The sequence below is a fragment of the Astyanax mexicanus genome, chromosome 1, assembly GCF_023375975.1.
Source record: "Astyanax mexicanus isolate ESR-SI-001 chromosome 1, AstMex3_surface, whole genome shotgun sequence".
Classification (NCBI taxonomy): Eukaryota; Metazoa; Chordata; class Actinopteri; order Characiformes; family Acestrorhamphidae; genus Astyanax; species Astyanax mexicanus.
In genome coordinates, this window is record NC_064408.1 from 27,599,714 (window position 1) to 27,627,141 (window position 27,428).

Sequence of the window (27,428 nt, forward strand, 5' to 3'; positions counted from 1 at the left end):
TGGTAAACTTTCAATTGAAGTAATGTAAGATTAAGCCATTTTAAACATTACATATTACATTCAATATGCATTGTTGATTAATAACAATATTACTCACTCACAGGATTTTAATCTAAATCTATAAGAAAGCACCCATTGTAAAATTTACACAATTTGTTTTTTCCGGTTTCTAAATTAATAAATCCCAGTGTGTTGTTGATTAAAACGATTTGACTCTGCATAATGATTTTAAATTGCCTCTTAATTCAGTCGTGACACTCGCACTAATAGTCTAATTTAACACTATAAATGAACCAGTTAAACCATTTAAAATCAGCTAACAAATGAGTTCTATGATGAAACACTGTTTACTGTTCTTTCTTAATGAACGGTGACTTCTTCAACTGAACTGGAGATATTATAAATGTCTTTATATTTAGTGTTGGAGACCACAGTTTATCGACATGCTGCAGAGTAACTTCTTACATCAGTCCATCAATATACACTAAATGTATTATCTTGGCATGTTTCCAGTACAGACTTGGCAACATATGAGAAAATAGTACTGTGACCCATGTAAGCTAAAGAACACAGTATTAACTGGTGAGGTATGTGTGTGTGGTCTCCGGCACTGAATGTAAATGTGGTTTCTGCTGGAGTCATCTGTCTGTTTGCATGGATAATTGTAGCCAGATGTCACCACTCACAGTCATTGCCACTCACTGCACTGTCCACTGTGGGTGGTAAGACCTACTAAGACTTATTCATGGTACATGCGTAACACTGTGGGTTGAGGAATGTTACATTTTAGAAATAGAATATGCCATCCATTTGGCACTCACTCTATCAGGCCTCAGTCAAACAAGATAACACCTCATAACATATAGAGATGTGGACATTCCCAAGCCATCCCCTACAAACTTACATCAGAATGTACCAAAACATAACGTAAAAGACACTACCTGGGCCAAATAAAACACAAAACTATACTGAACTATACTAAACCTACAGGGCTATAGGTAGAACTGTGCTGGAATGATGGTGATACATCCAATATTTTAGAGACAATTTGGAGAGTTAGGAATGAGGTATGGTGGTGATCATTCAACATCCTAACCTAATTAAGGTTATGACTGCAATCAAATCTGAACCATTCTGAATGTTCCAAAATCTAGTAGAAAGCCTTCCATGGACAGTAGAGACAGTTACTCCAACAAGAGCATGGTTAATCTTTTTAATACCATTGATTTCAGAAGAAACTCAACTTGAAGGCAAAATGCTCTGAACTTTGAATGGCAGTCAGTGTAAAATAAGAGTTATTTTAGAGCATTTCCATTGGTCTAATCATGCAGAAATAATTATTACATTTTGTGTGGTTGTGAGGCTTGGTTGGACCTAATCTGCTATAGAAACCCACTGCATGAAGCTCTATATGCTCCACTGTTGTCTGCAGAAAGTTGGTGACCTCTGTGCACTATGCCCCTCAGCATCCGCTGACTCCGTTATGTTATTTTACTTTGACAATGCAAGTTTGTGTTGTTCCCAGTCGCTTCCACTTTGTTATAATAGCACTGACAGTTGACTATGGAATAATCAGTGGTGAAGGGGAAAGTTGATGACTGGACTTGTTTGCACAAGTGGCATCCTATCACTGTATCATTATTTTACTAGTATTTGTAGTAGCAGTCTGCTACTATCAAAGTGTTTGGTTTTATACACGTATGGCCACGGAAGTGACTGGAACCCAAGACTAATGAATTTTAACTGGTGAGGCAAATACATTTTCCTAAAGTAGTGTACATGAATGTGAGTTGAAGCACGCCCCTTTAAAACCAGACAAACAGAATGTGTTGATTCTTGGTTAGACATTTTTTATTTAACAATTAGCTGGGTGATGGGTGATTTAATGCCAGGAGTCCAGGATACGCCTCATGCTCATGAACCTCATGCCAGGCATGGCCAGCTCCCTGAAGCTCCTGTACTCCCCAGGCCTGAAGTACCACATCCTGCCTCTGAAGTGGGGCTCCTCATACATCAGCCAGTGGCCATCCATCACGTGGCAGGACATGCAGCCGTTGGACCAGTTGTAACGGTCCATGATGGACTCACAGTCATCAGACATCTCCATCATCTGGCCAATGAAGTTCTCACGTTCGTAGATCCTGATTCTGTAGGCTCCTCTGTACTGTTGTGGGAATACACATGAAGAAGGAAGAAGGTAACAACATAGTAAGGTAGCTTTTTTATGCCATGCACATTCAGTGTTTAAGATGCAGAAATCTTATTTACACAACCAGATAAAAGGCAGTCATGTCCATAAGTCACATTACGGGTTTAATTCTAGAGGTTTGACCATAATAATGATTTACCGTTTGTAAATTTGGAAATCAACAATTTGGTACATTATTTAAAAAAATGTACTGAAAAGATCAACAACACTGAGAGGGTCATTGTAGCCTGTAAAATTCGACAATCTAGAGACATCTTTATAACAGTAAATGACACTAAGGATATGTTGAGCATAGAGAAAACAACAAATGTGTGCCTGAACTGAATCATTCTGCATCATCTGTCAAACATGGTGAAGGTGGTTTTATAGCATAGGCATGTATGGCTGCCAAAGAAAACGGAAATGGCCAGTGAAAATAAAAGGAAAAGGGTAAAACTGGCTGCAATTCCTAAAAGCAATTTTTTTTTGTGCACTCAAATAAAACATCCATGTCTTCAATCTGAATATTATGAACAGAGGCAAATGTAAAATACAAAAAATGTTACTATCCAAATACAGTACAAATAAATCCAACTGTATATTTGGTGGCTTTTTAAGTTTGCACTGGCACAATGCACCAGTATGACACACTGCTATCTATCAAGAGAAACAAACATGTATAGTGCAGATTATGTAGTGACATCTATATGCTAATTGTGCAAATTGCCAATTGCAGTGGAGCTATAAGGCTAATCATGCTAATATGTCATTTAAGCATATAGCTAGCTAATTTTAGGACTTCAAAACAGATTTGATCTGACTAAAAAGTTGTATGTTAGAGTAGTAAAACACTAAATGTACAGCACCAGAGTTGTGAAACACTGTTTTATGCTATGTCGCAGAGCACTTTCATCATACCAGTGGGATCATGCGGCAAGATCTGATGGAATCGCTCATTCCCCAGTTACGCATGTAGTCGTTGTAGTCGCCCCTCCTGATGAAATACTGGTTGCCTGTGTAGTTGGGGCGGTCATACACCATGAAGCAGCCTCTCTCCACCCTGCACGAGTTGCAGCGGCTCAGGTAGGAGGACATGTCGGAGCAGTCACTGCTGCACTCATAGGAACGTCCTTGGAAGTTCCTTTCCTCGTAGAATATGATCTGCACAAGGCAAAATTGTGTTAAAAAGCTTTAACCACACATCATTAAGCTAATGCCAAAGGCTGCTGAACAGCACTAATGGTTCAAATGGTGTTTGCTGACGTTTGTAAAGGTTCTGACCACATTTTCACTCTGGCCCTTACCTTGCCCATCATGGTGGTCGGGTTTTTGGTAGGTCAGAATGGCTTCCAGCTGGCGAACTCACACTTTGCCTGGATTAAAGCTTACTTTTATACCTGGCCAAAACCCAATGCATATGTGGCGTCTATTGTGAAAAAATCCCTGACTGGGCAGCATCAACAGAGGCCAGTGCCCAGCTGCAATGTATTCATTAAATTTCCACATGACTCTAGACTTTAGAATAGATCTCACTGGCAAGACAATAAAGCACGGCTTTTTATCCAAATGCATTCATTTGGTTTATGCATCCCATAGTCAGACCACAATACAGCCTTTTCACACTCTTTTGTTTTGAGTGGCATTACGCACAGCGTCATCACTGTCATTATCCAAATTTTTAGGGATGACCTTTATCTGCCCTCCGATTACACCATTTTATCATTTCACTCTGATAAAACTGCTCACTTGGAACAATATTTATGAATAAAGTTATCCACAGTACTGTCACTGTTCTGGATATGTGGCAGCAAAATGTTGATCTTGATGCCTCTACACACGGATTTGTTGGTCATCTCCACTAAGACAAAAGTAGGATTTGTCACTGAAGATGACACCCTGCAATTCTTTCTGCTTTTGTCTTGGTGGATTTGACCAGTGAATCTTTTCAATGGAGCAACATATACAGAAGGCCTGGTGTCATGGTGTGGGTGCAAATTTGTACCATGCCAGCTCACATATGGTCTTCATTACAGGCAGTTTGAAAGCCTACTATTACATTAATAAGGTCCTGCACCCAGTGGCTCTATTTTTTCTGAATATACACTTTGGTGCACTAATCCAACAGGACAATGCTTATCTACACACTGCTGACCTTAGGAGCTTGTCTTTAAGACACAAATGATGCCATACAATGGCCAGCTGCATCACCAACCTATCCCTGATTGAAAGTTTGTGGGATGGTATTTAATAATCTACCAAAATAATAAGGCCTTAAATAAGGCCACACAGCTGATTAGAATTCAGGTAATTTGCTTCCTGGAATGTTGTCAGTGTGTGGTGCATTCTGGGCAATGTAGTCCAGAGACTGGAGATCACAGGCAGAGCTGAGTGTAAAGACAGGAGTGGAAAGACAGGAGCATTTTCAGCACCAAGCGTGACACTGTATGTGTAGCTTAATATGTATGACCATACACCATATCTTGCTATAGTTAAATTGAAAAATGGTCAAATTACTTTCTGAATGTTCAAGTAGATTTAAATCATTTGTCACAAGTGGCTGTTTGGGGTGCAATGCAAGTGCATCATGTTCTAAAGTTAGCAATGATGCTAATATATGCTAAATAACACAATTCCTGTAACATTTTTTATACATTCATTATATTGAACACTGTACACATATGGTACTGTGGAAAATGTAAATTGACAAAGAAAACGCAGACTGAATACATAATTATGTAAATTTTACATGAAAATGGTCTCACTGAACATTCATGTAAGTGTATGCCGTAAGTTTACTGCAACTGCTGCAGCACAACTTATCAGCTCTGTGATATATTTTTATACAAATATAAAGGGGACTCTATGGGTCCACCGCTAACCAGGTATTATTTTTAGTCACCATGGCGGATTAAACTGGCAAACATTCAGGTACACCTACAGTGTAGGTTTCACACGCATGCTGGCCACCTTATCAGACACACCTACCTTGTTGGTACACTTTGCACAGTAGGTACAGTACAGTAAGATACTGTAGCTCATCTTTCAACATGCAAACATGCATGGTTTCACTGTGCTCTAGTAGACTTTCTATTTTATTTCCATTTCAGCACATTTTCACATTCCATTTTCTGTACTGTATGTGATGCTGAATTAAATGTTAAACTAATGAGTACATAAATCCAATCAAAAGAAGCGGTGTCAATCAAATTAAAACAAAATATATCAGATTAATCACAACATGCAATTAATCACACTGTTTCTTTTCATTAAGACTAAGCTTTTAATAATGGCTATTTAAAATGTACATAAAATAATCAATGTGATTCACAGTAATTGGCTACACAGATTTTTATTTATATCAGTGGTGTCACTGAAAATGCATTGTGTTTGCCTCTATTTTTGGGAGGAGGACAAAAATCTTAGCCTTTTTACTGTATTATAATTGCTCAGGGTAGTTCTGATGTGCTGAATTCTATGTTTAACGGAGAGCTAAACACTTGTGTACACATTGGCAAAAACTAGACAAAATATATGTAAATTAAGACATACATGTTTATATTAAGCATAAAAAAAGCAATTGCAAAGTCTCTAGATGACTAAAAAAAGACATAAATCACTGATGTTTGGGCTTATGTTTGGACACAAGACCCAGAATACCTTGACCGGTGATTTTTTTTTGTGCTTATTTTGACTTGAAGTTATTTAAAACAATGTAATAATTCTAAGTAAGACTGATTGTAATCATTATTCCTAAAATAAGCAAAATAATCTTACATTTACAATGCTTACTATGTATGTGTGTGAGAGAGAGAAAGAAAGAGAAAAAAAGACATGTATGAGATTTATTACATATTTTAGTAAAAATACAATTATTTTAAAAAAGTTAGTAGTAGACATGTTACATATTTTAGGCTTTGTAAACTTTGTTGTGATTAATCCCAGATAGCAAAAAGCATTCTGGCCGGATCCGGGCCGAGTCTATCACAAGTTCCGCGCCGGATCCGTAAAACGGTTCTGGGCCGGGGTCCAGATGCACAACGGGCCAAAACCGTCACGGATCCGTTTTACGGAGTCAAAAAGATACTGGGCCAGCACCAGTCCAGACCAAGCGTTTCAGGTGTTCCTTTAGACCGAATATGGGCCGGATCCGCGCCGGATCCGCTTACCGTTACACTCGCTGGAACAGGTCCGTTACAGATCTGGACCAGATCTGGATCAGCCCCGGATTAGTTCCGTATTAGCTACGGCCAAGCCACGGCCTTTTCACGTTCCCCAGCCTACTTATTACTGATTATAATGACATATTTCAAAATAAAAGTAGTAAAGAAAGAGCACTAAGCTATTTGACTTCTTTTTACATTGATAAATTAAAAGAGTTTAATACAGTACATTAAATTACAAATGCAATATTTAAATAATATAATAAAAAACATTAGTTGTAAATGCAATCCTTAATTAGGTTAGCTAAATGAAATACAATAATTATAAAAGCAATACTTAATTAAGCTAATTAAATAAAATACCATAACTTATATATGCAATACTTAATTAAGCTAATTAATGAAAGTACCATCAGTTATAAATGCAATACTTAATTAAGCTAATTAAATAAAATACCATCACTTATAAATGCAATACTTAATTAAGCTAATTATATAAAATATCATCACTTATAAATGCAATATTAATTAAGCTAATTATATAAAATATCACTTATAAATGCAATATTAATTAAGCTAATTCAATAAAATACCATCACTTATAAATGCAATACTTAAGCTAATTAAAATAAAATACCATCACTTATAAATGCAATACTTAATTAAGCTAATTACATAAAATATCATCACTTATAAATGCAATATTAATTAAGCTAATTCAATAAAATACCATCACTTATAAATGCAATACTTAAGCTAATTACAATAAAATACCATCACTTATAAATGCAATACTTAAGCTAATTAAAATAAAATACCATCACTTATAAATGCAATACTTAAGCTAATTAAAATAAAATACCATCACTTATAAATGCAATACTTAATTAAGCTACTTAAATAAATTTTGATTTCAATTAAACAATTTATAAATCAACAGGCATTAATACAATTATTTTAATAATAAAACCATTTTTAATTCACATAATATAAACATGCAGACACAGACGTTTTTTGCAGCCAGCTGTGCCTCCACTGATGAGAGCATTCTTGGACACTTAACACCACTACAGTGCAGCCTATAAAAAAGACAAAATAAGAAAATATTTTATTTCAGAAACAGCAGAAAAGAAGTGGCTAGAAATGAATATAGCGTACTAAAATGACAAGTGTTTTTCATTTGACCAAATTTCTAAAAGATATATAAATGTCACAGCTGTATTTAATAGGGGCTAGCTAATTTTCATTTATACCATTTCACATAATAAATAATTACCATTTTACTGGAATTATGCACCCAAAATTAAAAGAAAGATAAATAAAAAGTGCACTTATAGCTTTGGGGTGCATTTCCCAAAAGCTTTGTAAGGCTAAGAACTTTGTTAACTCGTACTTAAAATTATATTGTATTTTATTTACAATAGAATATAAGTCAGCGGTTTTTGATAAATGCATTTGTTGTTGCAGTTGTAATTGTGTTTTTGCTAATAAAGCGGCCAGGTGATAAATGTTCAGGTTAACCCTCAAGCCCCCTTCAAATTTTGCACCCTCTGGACACGTTTGTGGTAAAAATGTACAAGCACCTAAAAAATGCTCTTAAATCATTATACATCAATATATATATTTTTTTTTACATAAATAAACTTTTTTTTTCATAAAATCACTTAATCAACTTCCGTTCTACCCAAAACTACCAAACATTAAATAATTTTCAGGATTTTAACCCTTTAAATGACAGTTTAAATATTTTAACTATTGTTGTATTTTGGCAAAAAAAAACAAAACAAAAAAAAAACAACACAAAAATTATTTTCCACAAAACAAACAGCAGACAAATGAGGCATTGGTGACTATTAGAGTCTTGGACATGTAAAAGATTAGCAACAAAATTGATTTGATTGCATTATTATTTTTTTACGTAGTGCCAGATTTAAATTTTGCACCCTCTGGACACCTTTGTTGCCAAAAATGTACATGCACAAAATCAGCAATAAAATACTCATATACATTTTTTTTAGCTATTTTTTCATAAATCACTTAATCAAATCCAGCCCTGATCAAAATGATCAAATATTTAATACATTCCAGGATTTTAACCCTTTAATTGACAGTTTAATTACATTCATGATTAATTATTCATTAAAAAACCCCACAAAAGTTGTACTATTTCTCATATAATAAATATTAGATGTATGGGGCATTGGTAGAATTTTTTTATGTAGTGTCAAATACTCCCTCTGAACACCTTTGTGGCCAAAAATGCCCCATTGACTTCCATTGAAAACACATTTTTTTATCTCACTGTAATTACTGTATAAAATTATTAAACAGTTATTTAAATGGTTAAAATCCTGATTTATGAAAAAAAAGCAAAACAATATTGATGTATAATGATTTAAGAGCAATTTGTAGGTGTGTGAACATTTTTGCCATGAACATGTCCAGAGAGTGCAAAATGCGTCCAGAGAGTATGAATGACGTGAGAGTAAAAGACATTAGATTTCAAAAATTTTATGAAAAAGCAGGTTTTCTGCAAAAATGCATTCCCCTGGCTGCAACATAGCCAAAACGATCACCAAATGAAAAAAAAGTTGAGTCAGTACATCAGTAGGTGGGCCCATTACATTCTCATTGAAGGCTAATGCATCCAAAATTGATTTAAATGCTATTCTCAGTGGGCCCTGTTTCTTTTCAAAATAGATATTAAAGTCACCAACAATGATAACTCTGTCAGAGTTGAGAGCTACTGCAGCTAAAAAATATACTGAATTTCTTAGTGAATTTTGCATATGGTCCTGGAGGACGGTACATAGTTATCAGCAGGAATGAATGTTGGGTTTTGGTGGCAGTAGATGGGCCTGCGACTATAAGGTTAAACAGTTCAAATGACTTAGCTTCAAACTCTGTATTTTGATTTATTCCTATAACTGACGACTACACCACCACCCTGACCAGTCCTGCATGGGTAGATGAAATAGCTAGAACCTGGGGGGAGTGGACTCATTTAGAGCTAAATATCCATCAGTTTTAACCCATGTCTCATAGAGAGTGCATTGTCAATGATAATTTAACCTACAGTAACTGATTTAGGTGCCAGCGATCTTATATTTAACAGCCCCGATTTAATGTGGTTGTTGCTGTAACTCAGGAGGACAGACGAGTTTGTATTAATTCTAATGGAGTTGTTAACAGATTTTCCAGCTATTTTGATAACGTGTTTTATTTACACTATTATGAAGAATTGACATACAAATAGTACAAGCAGAAATACCAGCAAACAAACCTACTTGGCTGGTGTGACTGGGTAGAGACAGTCAGTCTCAGCGTAGCACCGCCTCGATGTTCACAGAGAGAAGCCTGTCTCTGTGGAATGGGGCCGGTCGCTCCCGAAAGCTCATCCCCACATGGAGGGCGATGGTGCCGGGGTTCCTGCTTTGGCAATGCGCCCCAGGGAGCCGCTTGCCGACTACCAGCATGCAAGCATCTGGAAGACATGAAATTGTGCCATTACTCTTAGATACTTTTAAATGTCTAACAATTGAATCTCCTATAATGAGAGTACCGCCCTTGGTAGTTTTCCTCTGTGCTGGGGGAGGCGAGGGCTGAGGACCTCGAACCATTTTGCGGATACCAAATCCTGCTGAGAAAGTTGTAAATTAAATAAATTATTTTTAAAAAATCATAAATTGTGATTTCCGGATTTTTATTATGTCTCTCACGGTGGACATGCACCAAAGATGAAAATTTCAGACCCCTCAATGATTTATAAGTGAGAGAACTTGCAAAGTTCTCAAAAATACGACTTAGAAAACAAAACACAAACTTAAAAGCTATTCTGAACTTCAAAATCACTGTTTCACTCCATTGAGGTGTAATACACTGAATAATATTCCTCTCATGTCTGATCTGACCTCCACGGTGTTGAAACGAGGCTGAGAAAGTTCTGATAGCAGGGCACGCAAATACTTACATAGCCTTGTTTTAACACAGTGGAGCCCAGATCAGACATGAGAGGACTTTTATTCTGTATATTACAGCTCAATGGAGTGGAACACTAATTTTTATGGTTGTAAATTTACTTCTTTAAAATGTATATAAATTAATCAAGAAAATCTTACAGTGTCCCTTAAAGTTTTTAGTGCAGTGGCACAACAAACAATTAAAATAAGAAAGTGGATAAATGCTACATTAAGAGCAAACATATCAAATCAAACGTGTATCAACAGACTTAAAGTCAAAATTAATTACAGAACTGCTGGAAAATAGAATTAATTACCTTGTTAGGTGATTTGATGGGTAAATGATTACACCTAAAAAACAAACAAAACAAAATTACATTCAGTATTGTAAGTTAAGCATTTTCTTTTTTAAAATAAAGGCTGAACTTTAACTTACCATACATCAGATTTGCATCAGACTTTATGTATCCAGATTGAGTTATCCAAAAACTTATTTGCAAATAATGAACAAACTAAACTAAATGAGGCAATAAGTTTTGTAAACCTAACTATTAATCACTGTTGCAGCAACCTATACAAGAAAGATCCATGTTCAAAGCTATGTTGTCACATATTTAGCACTTCTGAAAATTACTACACTACAAAGCAGTAGAGGGCACAGAGGCCCTTTAAGGCAAGTTCGGCTCAAAACGTGTTTTTTAGGATCATACTGTTATTGCATATATTTATTTATAGAATTGGCCTCTGATACAGAATGCAAATTTTCTGCTTAATAATAAACATGAACTTCATTGGGTAATGGTGCTGGCAATTATGACATTTTCCTTAAATGGTCATTTATAGAATTGGTCTTTGATGCAGCAGGCAAAATATATAATAAACTATTAACATAATATATGTTGTATAACAAACAAGACTACCATAATATTAAACATAAAATGCATTAGGTGGATCCAACCTGTAAACATACATTTTATTAGCTAAAATAATTGTATCTCACCTTATCTCAGGTCCCCAGCCCTCAGCAGCCCTACTAAGCAAATGCATATAATTAATATATTGTAGTAACTTTGAACAGGTGTTTTTAAGTTGAAATCAGAACAGATATTGTTTAATATATTACTACACATATGCTGATTTAGGCTAGCAAATATTACCCAATTATTATTCTAAAGATTCACATTTTGCTGATATGGACACTGGCCAGCTCCTTCGTGCGCCACGACGTGAGAATAAATTTAAGGTGGAATGGAAAAGTTTATGCTGGAAAATAATAAGTTAAATGCAGCCTCATATTTTTATTGACAGTAACTTAGTTGTGTTTATAACAAATTATAAAATGTATAATTACTTTTTTTTCTTTTTACTTTTGGCCAGCTTCTTTGTATTTCCCACTCCACCTTAAACAGTGCTTAAATATGTCAATGTCAGTAAGCCATTGCTGCACGATTTAAGGTGGAGCAGGAAAACGTCTGACGAGCTTTATTATAATTAAGCCCAAACACAACTATTTAAGGTTCTAAGAATAACTAAAGTTGTTTATTTTAATAAAAAAAAGGTGTGTTACTCGAGCAAAATGAGTTAACAGCGTTTATTTCAGCTAGTTAGCCTGGTTAGCTTAGCTAGTTATACTAGCTAATACTAGCATAACTAACTGGTATCGTTAACTGAAGCTTTTTGTCAATTTTGCCTACAAATTGACAACAATTAACATTAAATACACAAAAAAACAATTGATATTATCCAACATACACGTGATAAATCAACTTTAGCATATACAAGATTAAAAATGAGCAATAAATGTAATTAAATGACGCTGATAGCTAGTTAGCTAGTTAACTCACCTGAAGCGCAGATTCAGCAGATGTCAGTTGGTCCTCGCGCTGAGTTTGAATTTCTCCCGCTCCTGTGCCGCTCCGCCGATGCGGCCCGGATCCGCAAAACGACACTGAACTGACACTGAACTCACATCTGGTATCTGACTCCGTGCCGAAGTCATATGGAAGGCGTGAAATGAGACGGACTGTTATGCGGATTTACCGTCAGTAAAACGGATCTGAACGTGAGTCACAATCATAACCCGAACCCGGAGTGAAGCCGGACCAGATCCACTAAACAGACCTGACTGTAGAGCGGATCTGCCGGAGGTAAAACGGATCCGGATCGGAGTAGTCTGCTATCAGGGATTTGCATAAAAAAACATTAAACTTCCCTGAATAATTGTGTTAATGTGTAAACGTTGACAGCCCTAATTAAAAATCTATTTAAGTCATTCAGATTTATGTGTAGATTTATTTGTGTTTTGATATATTTTTTTGATATAGATATTTTTATATATATTTTCAATGAAAAGGCAGGACTAACAGTAATAACTAACATTTTTAAAGCTGTAAAAAATTCCCACACAAAATATGTGGCGAGTGCAGGAGCAATTGTTCAATTAAAACTTGAAATTTTACTACTACTTATATTTATTTAAAAATTAAGACAATGATAAAACTAGTCTTTACTGCTGTAAAGAAGGGAACCATATTTATGTAAATGTAAGTTGCTAGCAGCTAGCACTCCCAAAAAGTAGGTATACAGACATTCTTATCACACATTTGTTTCTGATGCTAACAACATTGCTAAAGTGACTGATTTACTTGATTTCACTGTGCTCTAGTAGAATTTCTGTTTTATTTCCATTTTGGGCACATTTTACATTCCATTTTCTGTACTGTATGTGATGCTAAAGTAAATATAAAAGATTCCATAAACAGTAGTTTTAAAAAATACTTTTTATCCGGCTAAAGCAAAGATGCTAGCGCTAGCACTGCTGTAGGTACACAAAGGACTGAGAGGCTCTTGAAGATCTCTGGCTAAAGAGAAGGTGACCTCTCCCTGACTGTGCCGGGCTGCCATCCCAAAGAAGAACAAACAGTCTGTCACCAGCTGTCCCCAACGCCATGCCAACACCGCCTCCCCTCCCCCAAAGAGTTCCTGTTGCTCGTGCCCAGAGGACCCGGGGATGGGCGCATAGTGGAAATGCTCCTATGAACTCATTTACATTCCGGGATTTATGTTAATAAGGCCGCTGGGCGTGCCGGGGATATCTCAGAATTACAACTGGTGTCTTGATGATAGAAATGATGGGGTGTATTTTTAAGAGATCATAGATTCCTGGGGTGTTTTTCTTATGTGGTAAATAACTGAGAAATGATGCAATGATTTTAAAAAAGGTTCAGGCATGCAAGGATGAAAGCATTAAATAATATATGTACACTTCAGCACATGGCCTTGAGTGGGTTATTGCTTTAAAAAATTATTACAAATTACAATTAGGACCAGATATACCCTACATTTAACATATACTATTTACCATTGGGTGTCTGGGCAACAATAAATTTAGTATAATATGATATGGATACAATATCACTGAGTGAGTTGGTTATAAGGAATTAAATTTTGTTTACTTGTTTACTGACTTGGATTTGTTTTAATAAAAAAAACAGTACTTAAAATTGTGCTCAGGCACACTTAACAGTTAGGTTCATGAAATAATAGGCGCAATAAACAATTATTTGTAATACTTTACTTCTTTCCTGCTACATAGCATTGAAATAAACTTTTTTAATAAAAATAATAAAATTATTGGTAGCGGTAACATGACATCATGATGACAACATATGGAATGTGTCTCATCATGTTGATGAGACACATCCCATATGTTGTCATCATGATGTCATGATAGATACTATTGTGTTTGATGTCCTGACTTTAATTTTGCATGTGACATGAATATCAATGATATAAAACATTATACTGTCTCTAATGACAATTATCAATAATAAAAACATGACAATTTTATTAATGAGAGTTAATTTCTTTATGGATAATAGGTGGGGAAATGGGAGTGAAAGGAGGGTTAAATATTGGTTAATTTATTGTTAATCACCTACAATTTCATGGTGACGTTGCTGTGGTAATGACATCATAAGGCAACAGTAACTATGTAGACACTAGGGTATTGTCAGTGTATCTCACAATAAAATATCACGATACACTGCACGTGGTAAAAATATCACGATACTGCGATTCTGTGGTACTTTGTGATATATTGTAAGACTATTCACTACAACACATCACAGCATCTGTTTTACTGTAGAAAATAAAATACTCCTAAATTCCAGGAATTATGGATTTAGTCTTAGAAAGTTTAGAAAACCTTTGTTTGCTTGAAATTTGGTGCCACATGCCAGTAATGATTTGCAAATGTAAAAAATATATGATACAGCTCTGGAAAAAAATAAGAGACAACTTAAAAAGGATAAGTTTCTTTGATTTTACCAAATTGAAAACCTCTGGAATATAATCAAGAGGAAGATGGATGGTCACAAACCATCAAACCAAGCTGAACTGCCTGAATTTCTGCAGCAGGATTGGCGTAAAGTTATCCAAAAGCAGTGTAAGACCGGTGGAGGAGAACATGCCAAGATACAAGAAAACTGTGATTAAAAACAGGGTTATTCCACAAAATATTGATTTCTGAACTCTTAAAACTTTATGAACATGAACTTTCGTTTCTTTGCATTATTTTACATATGAAAGCTTTGCATCCTTTTTGTTATTTCAGTCATTTCTCATTTTCTGCAAATACATGCTCTTAATATTTTTAATTGGAATTTGGGAGAAATGTTGTCCGTAGTTGTTCCTTTTACTCAAACTTATACCTATAAATAGCAAAATCAGAGAAACTGAAGTGGTCTCTTAATTTTTTCCAAAGCTGTATATCACAATATTGATATTTTCTTACACACCTAGTAGCCATGCTGCTGATAAGTTGTACAAACATCTACATTAAGCTGCACTTCTTATTTACAAAGATAGTTCTACAAAGCATCAATTTGAAGTCTCTTTAGAGAACCAAAAGTGATGTCTGTATTTTTAAATCCAAAACTCTCTGTTCTCCTCTTAGTAGTAAAAATAGTGCATATGCAACCAGGCTCTTAACTTCCACCTTTCCTCACTTCCCATTTACACAGTCATTAGCAGGACACCAGTATCCTCTTATAGACCCTGGAAAGCAGCACTCAGTCAAGCCAATCAAAGCTCACAGCTTGATCTCAAAGGCCAAGTGCCACTGAACAAAGACCACTGATCCGGCAACCACTCACACACACACAAAAACGATCCTCAGCAGACTCTGAAAGGTGTTTCATTACTGAAAAGACCCTCTGAATATCTTTAACATGGGAGCTGCAGAGGACGCGTTCTTTGTGGAAATCGATAATTTGAACAGAACTGCTCCTGATTCAATTAACCCACTTTTAAAGCTTTGTCAGTGAATGTTTCATTTTGTGGGTTCACTTTTCACACACTCTTACACACACTTTTCACACACTCTGTTGGGGAAGCAGCATCAGACAAGGAAATACCAGGAAGCTCAACAAACTGATCAGGAAGGCCAGCTCAGTTCTGGGCTGCTCACTGGAGGGATTTGAAGTGGTAGTGGAAAGAAGGTCACTTAAAAAGATAGGAAGATCATTAAAAAGATCATTCATACCGACAGCCATTACACTGTACAACAGCTCTTTACTGTACCGACATAACAAGGACTAACTAGTTCTTGCTCAATTTGCACCAGCTGGACATTATAACATCTCTAATATTCTGCACTGTCACTTTGTCCTACTTTTTTATACAGTGCTCTGTACTATATTTATGCACATTTTGCACATATTTGTACATTAATGTTTATACTGTTAATATTAATGTTATCACAGAGCACAGCCACTGTGCATATTTACACCAGTCCATTACTGCACAATTACTGCATAATATTTATGTCAATAACTTCCGCATATTATGTAAATGATATATCTATAGCTTTTATAATGTGTTATATTTCATATCTTTAATTCTTTTTAATTTTACCTATTCTATTCTATATATTCATTACTTGTGATACTTTTTAATTATTCTTCTTTGCTCTTATTGTAACTGTGCTGCTGTAATAACTGACTTTCCCTCTGGGATTAATAAAGTTCTATCTATCTATCTATCTATCTATCTATCTATCTATCTATCTATCTATCTATCTATCTATCTATCTATCTATCTATCTATCTATCTATCTATCTAAAACTTTTAATAGGTGGTATCCCTTGTGTCACTGCGGTGATATATTCAAGGATATGTTTTCGGTACCTTTAGTTTTAATTTATTTCTAATCTTATTCCATATTCTCACAAATTAAGAAGGTCAATTACCAAACCCAACAGTAAAAGGGTGATGACTAGCAGATTTATAAATTTATAATTAATAAAATGTATTTTTTTTTTGCATTGTTGTATGACTTCAAATCCCATCTATGCTTTAAAAATAGTTTTTCATAATAAATCCATAATATTTAAGTTAAAATACAGTTTAATTGTGTCCCTGGGTTTCACTCAGTCCTGTTATAGTTACACATTACCCACTCTGAAAACTGCTACAACAGGACGTTACATCAGTTACATCATGGAAAGACCCAAATTGAATTTCCTCATTTGTTTTTCTGTATATTTGATCTTATTGTTACTATCACTGAGGAGGTTAATCTCAACGTTCTGTCCCATTATTTGAACATAACTGCTTCTGATTTATTTAACCCACTTTTAAAGCTCTGTCAATCACTGCTATAATCTGTGGGTTCACTTTTCACGCATTCTCAAAACTGTTACTATACGTGAAATCAGCCTCTGCCTCTTTTCAAACTGGCGCTGACGTAGAATTCGCAGTGACCCAACACATACATCAGCTAACAGATGCCTGTGACCAACATCACCTTGGGAGTGATGTGGAGAGAGGGCGCCATCTACCAACCCGGAGAGAGCATCGGTCAATAGTGCTCTCTCAGACTCTGGTTGCTGATGGCAAGCAGCATGACCTGGGATATAACATGACCAGTTAATCAATGACACAAGAACAAAGAGAAAAACATAGAAACAGGGATAAATACTAAAGACTAAAAAAATGTGTATATAAATGACAAAAACTGTACATTAAAGCATATTTTACTAGACGATACAGCACAAAAACAAGCTAGGCCAATTTGGAAATCCAGTGTATTAAGGCATTCTTGATTTAAAGGTGTAGAATGTGCTTCCTGACAGTGGAGGTCAATAGATTGAAAAGTCTCTTGAGGTCCAAATTTACCATATGACCATAAGTAAAACCAAGAAAGCGGTATATCAGGTACAGCTCTATTGGCACACTTACAATTCCTTCTTATAAGGGACACAGTTGTTATGTTATACCTTTCACCCTCTATGGCATGAATAATATTTTCAGCAGGAAAATATAAATTTTAGAAGCTTAGGAGTTCCTGTAAACTTAAATTTAGATTTTTTTGGATAACAAGATGATAATAAAAAAAAACACAAAAACAAAAAAAAAACATGTAGGATAGGAGGAGGAGGAGGTCTTCAGGACCAGAGATGAGAGAGAACCACTGCTTTATCTTAATTGATAAGTGGTCTAACTGCACAAGGCAGCAAATAATTGAAAAAAAAAACATTGTTTTAGGTTTACAGCAAGAATGTAGTAAGAAACATAGTATAGAAAGTATAGAAAATACTGTAGGAATATTAAAAGCCAAATATGATTCTTTACATATTCTAGAACATATAACACTGGAAACTTTGGGCAGCAGCATAGCAAGATTTTTGTATTTAAATGCAGGTGTTTAAACTTGCACTTGTGTTTGCTAAATCTGTTCTATGTTTATTATGCCGTTGGGTGTCTTTTTTTGGCAGGTTAGCACATTTCTTTTTTGGCTACCATCCCTATAAAGCATGTTCTGATTAGTAAGCTTGTCTGCATGAGTCATTGCAGCTCCTCCTACAGTCAGTAGAAGCTACTTTTAAAAAGCTCTGAGTGGTCCCACAGACCAAGGTGTTGGCATTATATGCTGTCAGAGATTGCTTTCGGTTTGCTTTCAGATTTGACACAATTAACAGACAGGACAGAGCAGTGCTGAAACAACACTTCCTGAAACTGTGTTGTGTGTTGAAGTGAACAGGCTGTTCTCAGTCCTGTACCTTTAACACTGTTATATGTAAATGGCCTCTATGCTTATTGGCTGCCTTGTACTGTTCCTAATTCCGAAAATATAGTCTTGTCTTCCCAGGCAAGACTACAATAGTGCCAGAAGTGGGGCACTGCTGCCAATGTGGACCAAGATAAACACAACAAACTTAAAAATGTGGCAGATGAAGAAGAAATTAAAGAAGAAACCTGAGATTAGTGGGCATAGAATGCTACTGGATGGGTTCTGCCAGCAGAAAGCAAGGCAGCTGGCTAAGAAAGGATGGTGAGCATGGCAAGCCCAGCTGGAAGACGACAGGAGAGAGAGATTTTGGCCGAGGCAGAGAAGGGCAAGACTTCAGCTCTGTGAAAATGCCAACAACTGCTTCCCTAGAGCAAGTGACGCCGATGTAGGACATGAAGACACCCCAGCAGACTGAGCCACTAAACTGAGAGGATCAGAATTTGGATCGAGTGCAGCATGGAGGGAGTCACTGCTTGTGAATCAATTGCACCCTTCATGTATCGACTGAAGTGAGACAATTTGTCCCACTTCAAAATAAAGAGCTTCTTGTTTTCCAAGCAACATGTCATCTGCTCTTTTGTTTAAGCTGCTGCTGCAATACATTTCACATTAGTCTGTATTAATACATAAATTGCCTTAAAATTAGTATCATAGAAATGTGACTAAATGTTTCAACTGTAATTTTGTTAGGCTACCTATTTTTATATCTTAACTTATTACATCCTGTATGTAAGTCCACTTCATATCCCACTTCACTTCTTTACTCTCATAACTCCATTACTGAACTAGTTAACATCAGTTTCATAGGCTCTAAGAGAGAACCATGTGGGGCAGTATTTTAAAGGACCACTATGTAACTTATTTTCAGTAGTAAATGATAAAATGAACAGGATGTTTCATCAGATATTAAGAAAAACATGCTGAGTTAAAGCACTGGCAGCTCTTGTCAGCAGGGGGGCTTCAGCAGTATGTTCCTATTAGAAGTGTGCAGTCCGTCCCGGGTATCTGTGTTTGTTTTGTCCTCTGTCACCTCCTGCTGCTTGTTCCCCAACACTTACCCCACCCCGAGGTGGCCAGTACTTACTCAACACGAACGATCGGTTTTACAGCAAGGAGGCTAGCAGAGCTGGTTCAGTTAAACCTTAACTGCTACACAGCTTAAAAAGCCTCAGCAAAGCTCAAAAAAGCTCAGTGACCAAAGAAGGAATAAAACAAGAGTGAATATTGGCACTGAGTTCGAAAGGTGGAGACTTAGAGCTTAAAAAGACTACAAGACCGACCCAGAGCTGCTACTTTTTTCCTCAACAGGTAAGCTAACTGGCTAGCTAATTCAGTCAGTTACTTTATCACAACCACCAGGTTAGCTTACTAGAGCCTGGTGTTTAAATTAATAAAAAAAATGATTAATTTAATAAAAAAGAATGTTCATAATTATATCAGTGATCTGTGTGCAGCTGGGATAACAAGACAGAGGGTATCTGAGAGAGATAGACAGCTTAGCAAGGTTAGCTAAAGTGATCTGGACACATTCTAAGGTGAACTGAACTTAATCACAACAGAGGAGCAGCCGTGTTACATCTGATTAATATCTCGGCAGTGATAAGTACTCCAAAATATACGACAGAAACCAATAGTTAGTCTCTATACTAACTCAGTTTATCTATTAATGTGCTTATATATTGAGTGATTGGTTACGTCCAAAACGATTAGTGGTAAACGTTACTTATGGCCATTCCTAGCAACTATCTAGCTATTTAGCTGTTTATTCAGAGGTTTTGAATGCTGATAAAGCAGCAACTAAAAACATGCGCTATAAAAAGCAGATTGCTCTGCTATCAACAAGTTTGTTCCCTGCCTTAATTAAGGGCCTCCGGACCCTACTTAAAATACACACTAAATCTATATGCATTATTGATTAAGTCTGGAACATATGGAGCCTCTGTAGATGAGCCGTGTGATGCTTCGAGATCCATACTGACTGTCAGATGTATCATTACTCAAGTGGTCTCTGACATTCTAAATTTATGTTATTCCACTTTTTTAGTGAATCAGAGGAAGTTAAAAGTAGCTTCTAGTCATAATTGTAAAAAAAATACACTGCTTTGAGCTTCACCCAGGAACGCAATCAGTCTCACTCTTTCTCAGACTCTGTATCTCCAGCACAGAGAATTAAAAATTGCTGAAGGCTTTGAACTAACATCTTCTGCTCTCGGATGGTCTTGGGCAGGCAGAGCTTGTGGTTCTTGAGGCAGTGGAGCATGTTTTATTTATCGCTCCTAGCGAGTGGCTCATGATAGGGTGAATCGAATAAACTTAGACGATAACGCTGCTACTTAGCATAAATGATTTCTTCCAAAAAAAAATGTCAGTGTAGGCTAAATTCTCTAGTGCTCAATGTGTTTCCATAAACATGAGTTCTACTCTTTTTACTCACTGGTGCAAAAAAAAAGAAAAGCACAGTTTTTGCGCTCGAATAAAATGTAGGCAAAATGGAAAACCTCTGTCCATGTTTCCTTCTGGGAGACTCTTCTTATCTAAAAAACTATTTTATATTTCCCAGTCATTATTAGTACCACTTACTTTCCCAGCCCAACCCGCGTTGCTGCCGTCAAGTTGTAATATTAGTTAATATTTTTCATGAAATGGTAAAATGGGTCATTTTCAACTTTATATTTTCAATATACAGAAATCTCACCTGTTATGGAAGTTCAGGGAGTCTCCCACAGTTTAATAGAGGCTTTCTGATGCCCAGAAATGATATACAATGTCACAGAAATATTTTTTTAGAGCAAGCAAATTAAAGAAAAAGAGAAACAAACACACAGTGAGAGAGTGACAAGCACAGCATTCTGATTGGCCTCTCTTCAACGCTTAGTTGATCAAGGGGGTTTCTATGTGGAGGGGACTTTGCAGTTTGGTTTGATGCAGGGTGTGAGAAAGTGAAAAGGAAACAAAATATAAACAGAATATTAAACATATAAAAGAGAAAATATAAAACAACTTTCACCTCACAGTATACTATAGTCTATCAGTGCTGGTTAGGGGTGGAATAATGACACTATTAAAGCACTGTTAGGAAAAGCACTGTGACGCAGCGAGACGGACAACAGTTAGAAACGTTTAAAAAAAAAGACATTTTTACACTTTTTATTAACAGTTTTTGCAATGCCATATGTTACTTTACAACAGGTGTAATGCCCTGCGAAGTGCAGTTCATCCACTGACCTAGTCTTAGAATCTTTATAAAACGTCAAATCCACCGGAGATCCTATGTAAGCTTTGTAAACACAAAAGTCTTAACTAGTGTAAACAGAACTGTTTTGCACAAATAACAAGACATGTTTAGCGCTGCCTGTGGGCGGTCACGAGCCAAGGTGGCGAGGCCATGAGTACTAATTCACGGGCTGACATAGACAAGGGTGTTTTTGCTGATCGTCTCGTTTTTCTGAATATTTTCTTTGACTAGCTACTGCAGACAATGGAGGCTGAGGAGGGGATCATGTGCAGCATCCATATATAACTCAGAGAGACCTATTCTATTTCACAAAGAACAAGAAAATAGGGTTTTAGATTTTTTTTTTTGTAATTATTTAGCCAAACAAACAGTCCAAAAATCCATTTTGTTTTCTTTTTTTTCTTTGGGCCTAGCCATGGAGGGGCCTCCCTAAAATGAGTTGTTGCAGGGTGGAAATATGTTCTATTTTCTGTGAATAAAGTGTGGCTTAAAGAGATTTGCAAATCATGGCATTTTTTATTTACATCTATTTATATTTTGGAGTTGGTGGTTGTACTATGCTAAAAAGTATATCAGAAAATGATAATGTATTTATTATTATTCTTGGTGCTTGGTTTTGTGCTTTACACTTCCCAGCCAATCATAGAGAACATAATATTTCCCATTGAATTATGTTATCCTGGTTTAAATAGCTTTGTGTATAAACTGCTGTATGTAGACTGCGGCCTACGAGTCAGGGTATCCCCACTTGTCAGAGCAAATGTGCACTCCAGTCTGTACTAACTAAGATTCAAAGCTACAGGCTGTGGCACGTAATTTGAATTTTGATCAAATTTTCCTGGGTTGGGGGCAGAAACAGAAAGTCTGGGGTAACCCTGGAGGTCATGCATGCTGACTTCCACACTTGTATCACGAGCAAGGTGCCAAAAATGCAGCCTATGCGGCGAGACTCTCCATATGTTAGTGTGGTATTCCTTGCAGGGTCTGGTGCATGCTTAATCTCTGTTTTGGCAACAAAACTTAATCTCAACACAATCAGCCAAGAGATGATGCATTTGATGTCTGATGTTTGCTTCTTTTGTTGCGTGTAGTTTACTTTCGACTGGACATATGAAGCCAATGTAGTTTCAAGTAAAAGAAGCTTATGCTGCTCAGACATTTCCCAGTCCGAGCTCCATCCTTCCCACCTCAAAGTCTTTACCCAACATGAACTGTTTGAAGTGGGGAAAGAATGGACGCTTAGCAATTGTGGACACATAAAAAGCTCAATAAAACACTTAATTTTAGGTTATTAGTGGTTGGTTTATTTTAGACGTTGATGTAGGCTAAGGCAATGTCACGCTCATGGAGAAAATGACATAAAGCAGTTTAATTAAAAACCTTGCACAGAACAATGTGGAGGGGATTTCATAGTGTTTTTCTGCATAATCCAATCACTGAGATGTAAACAGTCATTCAGAAAGGACTGGTTGAAACACTTATATTTCTTTACAGCGGTGGAGATAGGAAGCAGAGGTTTTGTGATGGCCACAACATAAATATAGCCATTTTGTTTACTATGTTAAACAAACAGTGAATCCTCACATACTTTATTATTGATAGTTAAGTAGAGGAGCTTAGCTTTCCTAAGTTTTTCCAATAATAAATGTACCTCACAGAAATAGACATGCTAAAAAATCCTGACAAAATGAGTACAACACAAAGTCTCAGGCATTATCAAACATGTTTGTGGGCATAACATTATAGCTTATTGTAAAGCAGCTTTAAGAAGCATTAAAGGTACCAGTTTTTAATGTATACACTGATCATACAGAATATTACAACCTCCTTGATTTAACATCCATTATCCATTTTTTCAGCTCCACTGAGCATACAGAAGCTTTAATTACAGACTGTAGTCCTTCTGTTTTTTTAAATACTTTTATTATACTACTTTCACCTCACACAGACATATTGGTGGTGTGTGTTAGTGTGTGTTAGTGAGTGGATCAGACACAGCAGTGCTGCTGGAGTTTTTAAACAACTAAAAGTCCTATCCGGATGGGATTAGAAACACGCGCCCAAAGTGTAATTACGGTGCATGGCAGTGGACAAGTAGATATTTTATTAAACGCAAGGTGATGAACTCAGAGATGTGCGTCTGGACTGGACTAAAATTACCAGAGGACCACGAAGTTCAGCGAAAAACTGTAGATAATTCAGCCTGTATTTTCTCAGAGGATGTCTGAGAAAAACACATACATGGCAATTCCAGATAAGAATAAAATCACAGAGGACCCCCATAAAAGAGAAAATTGCCTCAGGGCCCCCTGAGAAACTAATCCCTTCCGGATAGGGCTTAAGTGTAACAGGTGTAAAATAGTCCACCAACACCATCCTGTTCTCAGCCTCCTGTGGGCAGCGTCCTCTGGCCACTGAAGAAACTAGCAACAGATAAGCTTCTGCTTCTGACTTTACATCTACATTCACATCAAAAACACCTTATTCTCCCAAAATATTTCACTGTCAAATCAAAGCTGCTTTTTCCCAATCAGAAAAGTGGGATCTGACATGAAATGGACCAAGAGTTGCCACCAATCTTTGTACATGAACTATTCATAAAAAAAATACATTCTGTGTTGCAAACAATAATACAACACTTCGAAATATCACTATTTTCCTACACCTCTACCAGATGTCTGATTCTATTTACCAGCACTGTGAACAACTCTGACCATGCTGTAAGTTTCTCCTGAACAAAGAAACAAGCATTTAACACCAAACCACTCTAAATAACTGTTTACCATTTAACCATTTAATTATGCAGAAAGTTGCAGAAAAGAAAAAGTGTGGGAATTTCCAGTTTCCAGCTATACACGTATAACCCTGTAATTAGTGATACCACAAACAACTAGCATTTACAGTGCAGAACACAGAAACCTGAAAGTCTGCCTGAAAAGCTTTTAACAGGTTATTGCTTCTTGTTTCATAGGCCGCCGCACTGTTGACATCACATCATGTGATGATAAATAATAAATTATTTTCAGGTCATTTTGGAGAATTTGTATTGGCCCATTCATCAAGAAATGTTAACACACTGTACGGGACAAACTAATTTGTTGTATGTAGTAAACTAAAAATCATCAAAAATGGTGATATTTTTCATTGGACAATGACAATATTTATTTCTGTAAATGCAATCTAAATCATCTCCAAATATAGTTAGTACATATGCAAATCAGATGTCATGTGTTATGTTTTTCATGTGTGAATATCAATTAGTCTGGATACAAACTAGATTTGCCAAAAACTGTATTTGAGCCCACAGTCTAAACATATGGGAGCCTAAGTTAAATCCATTGCTGACACAGGTGTGAAGAGCACACACAGGGCTTATCTAATCCCTGTAGAAAATATTGCCAATAGAATTGGACCCTCTTGAGCAGATAAACATGAACCTATTGGCACCGTGCCTAATAAAAAAAAGGCGTAGGGGATATAAAGAAGGATATAAAGCCCCCCAGTATTGATATGTGATGCAGTGGAAGGGTGTTCTGTGGAATGGTATTGCTCCATCCAATACATTTTAGGATGGGTTGGGAGTTGCTAAGGATGAGGGCAGTGGTATTAATCATCAAACATCCTGACCTCACCAATTGCTCTTGCCACCCAAAGCAATCAAACCCTCCAAATGTACACAGTCCCATTTATATATTTTATTTCCTTCTTTTACCCTGTTCCCCAATTGTAAGAAAACCACAGGACCACCACAGAACAGCTATTACTTGTGGTTCATTCTCAGCACTGCAGTGAGACTGGCATAGTGGAGATATGTTAGTGTGTGTTGTTTTGGGAAGAATGGATCAGACACAGCAGTGCTGCTGGAGTTCTTAAACACCTCAGTATCACTGCTGGACTGAAAACATTCCGACAATCTTTGAGCAAGTAAACTAAACAATATTATGACTAGACTGAGTAGTAGAAGGCCTTTAACAATAGAAGAGAAACTCTTTTTAGTACACTTCATTTCTGAAGAAACAAGGCATGAGAAGGTGTCCCGATACTTTTGTCTCAACACCAAAGACCACCACTAGCCACATTACATCTATCCCTTCTGTCACCATCTACCATATCTTAGTTCTGTCATCATCAGCTGTGCTATTTTTAAGATCAACCTGAGCCCCTCGTTCGTAGCCCGCTAGTGATGTGACTGTGTGTGAAGATAAGAGTTCTTTATCGGTAGACTTGACAGTCTGACTGAAGGTGGTGGCAGTTTGCACATGGTGTGTGTGTGTGTGTGTGTGTGTGTGTGTGTGTATTTGGCATGCTGTCCGAACCGCGACACCTCTATCCAGAAAAGCTGGTAGCAAGCAAGCCCCTGCTGTTCAGACTGGGTCTTTAATGAGAGAGATGAAAGAGGAAGACAGACAGCCAGGCTGCTAACTGGGAAGGGTGGGCAGGAGGGGGGTGGTTTTTGTCATTCGCCCCGCCCGACCCCTTACTGTGCCCACCCCTTCCTTCCCCCGCCCTCTCTAAGCCGGCCCAGCAAGTCCAAATTCACTGCTCTCCGTCTTTCATTGATCACAGTGTTACACATTCTGTTTGTATTTAGCCACTGATGTGAAGACACACTGGATAAGAAACTGTCTATGTGCTACATCCCAATTATGTGCCATACACTCTTAGAGTACATAAGGTATATACTAAATATATAAAGTGATGGACTTTTTTATGGTCTTTGTTAACATGGATGTGTCCCAACTGCATGCTATTCACTAACACAAACTTATCAGAAATAGTGAGTATGTAGTGTGTAGTATAAATATTATATTGAGTATATCCACAAAAAAATGTAAAAAAATACTCAAAAACGGCCATTTTGTGAGCATGCTTACAATGGACAGCTTAGTTCAACAATGCACTGCAAACCAGAAAGGGAGGAGCTACTATCATAACACCTGGAACAAATATTGGAAAATATTTGAATATCAACATTTAACTACCAGTAGACTGAATCAGTTCCTGTTACGAGTATATACCTTAAATATTAGTGTGTAATAAAAAAATGGAACACAGCCATAGTATGTGTATTGTACACTGTATGACAGAAGACAGAATCAGTATATGATGGTGTATATATATTTGATATATTTAACGATGCAGCTGCTATTAATGACTTGTTAATGTTATGTAATCTATGTGCATTTTCTTATTGTTTTATTTATTGTTCTATCAACAGCAAATCGACTATTCTACTAGCATTAAATAAACCAACCAGCATGTGAATTTATGAAGTTCTGAAATACTTACAACTTTGGAGATGTGACATCATTTTTTTATTTTGAAGATATTGATTGATTGGAAACAACAAAATATGGGAACATGTTTTTTTTTTTTGTTTAGTTGTTACTTTCTATTTACAACAAGAAGCAAGATGGTTTAAAATTACTGCTATTAACCAAAATGGCAGCAATAATTCTCTAAGAACATGAAATTAAGAACTCATATTACTATACTATAATTTAGAGCATGCAGTATAACTTTAGTGGAAGGTATTAAAAAGAAGTATCATTATAAAATGTACCAAAAGAAATGCTCACAAATAATTGTAAATTTGGAGCATTTGGGTCCATTTAAAATGAAACTAACATAAATTATGTTAATTAAATTCAAAATGTAGCAAACATATGGAGATTCAAGATTTTTCGAAGAAGAGTGTTGATATAGTCTTTTAAATGGTTTGATTGAACACTAACTACTCATCTCAAGATGCTTCCCAGTACTTGCCCATTATCCTCTTATATAATTATATTTAACACACACAGAATCAATA

The 27,428-nt window shown here is 36.3% G+C and overlaps 1 protein-coding gene and 1 long non-coding RNA gene across 4 annotated transcripts; both read right to left on the minus strand.

Moving 5' to 3' along the window:
* Nucleotides 1-1,829: 1,829 nt before the first annotated feature.
* LOC103043917 (gamma-crystallin M2) lies at nucleotides 1,830-3,596 on the minus strand. Its single transcript, XM_007245267.3, has 3 exons — nucleotides 3,493-3,596; nucleotides 3,107-3,349; nucleotides 1,830-2,164 (listed from the first exon to the last, which is right to left on the minus strand). Exons 1-3 carry the CDS (start codon nucleotides 3,502-3,504, stop codon nucleotides 1,883-1,885), a joined length of 537 nt encoding a protein of 178 aa, XP_007245329.1. The 5' UTR covers nucleotides 3,505-3,596; the 3' UTR covers nucleotides 1,830-1,882.
* A 3,699-nt stretch (nucleotides 3,597-7,295) lies between these two features.
* On the minus strand, nucleotides 7,296-12,450 carry LOC125799294 (uncharacterized). Of its 3 annotated transcripts, none has more exons than XR_007438158.1 (5): nucleotides 12,152-12,450; nucleotides 11,308-11,337; nucleotides 10,625-10,658; nucleotides 9,636-9,985; nucleotides 7,296-7,427 (listed from the first exon to the last, which is right to left on the minus strand). It is a non-coding gene; the product is annotated as an uncharacterized LOC125799294 (long non-coding RNA). The 3 variants fall into 3 exon arrangements; XR_007438156.1 differs by having other exon boundaries at nucleotides 9,636-9,988; XR_007438157.1 differs by having other exon boundaries at nucleotides 9,632-9,988.
* Between the last annotated feature and the right edge of the window lie 14,978 nt (nucleotides 12,451-27,428).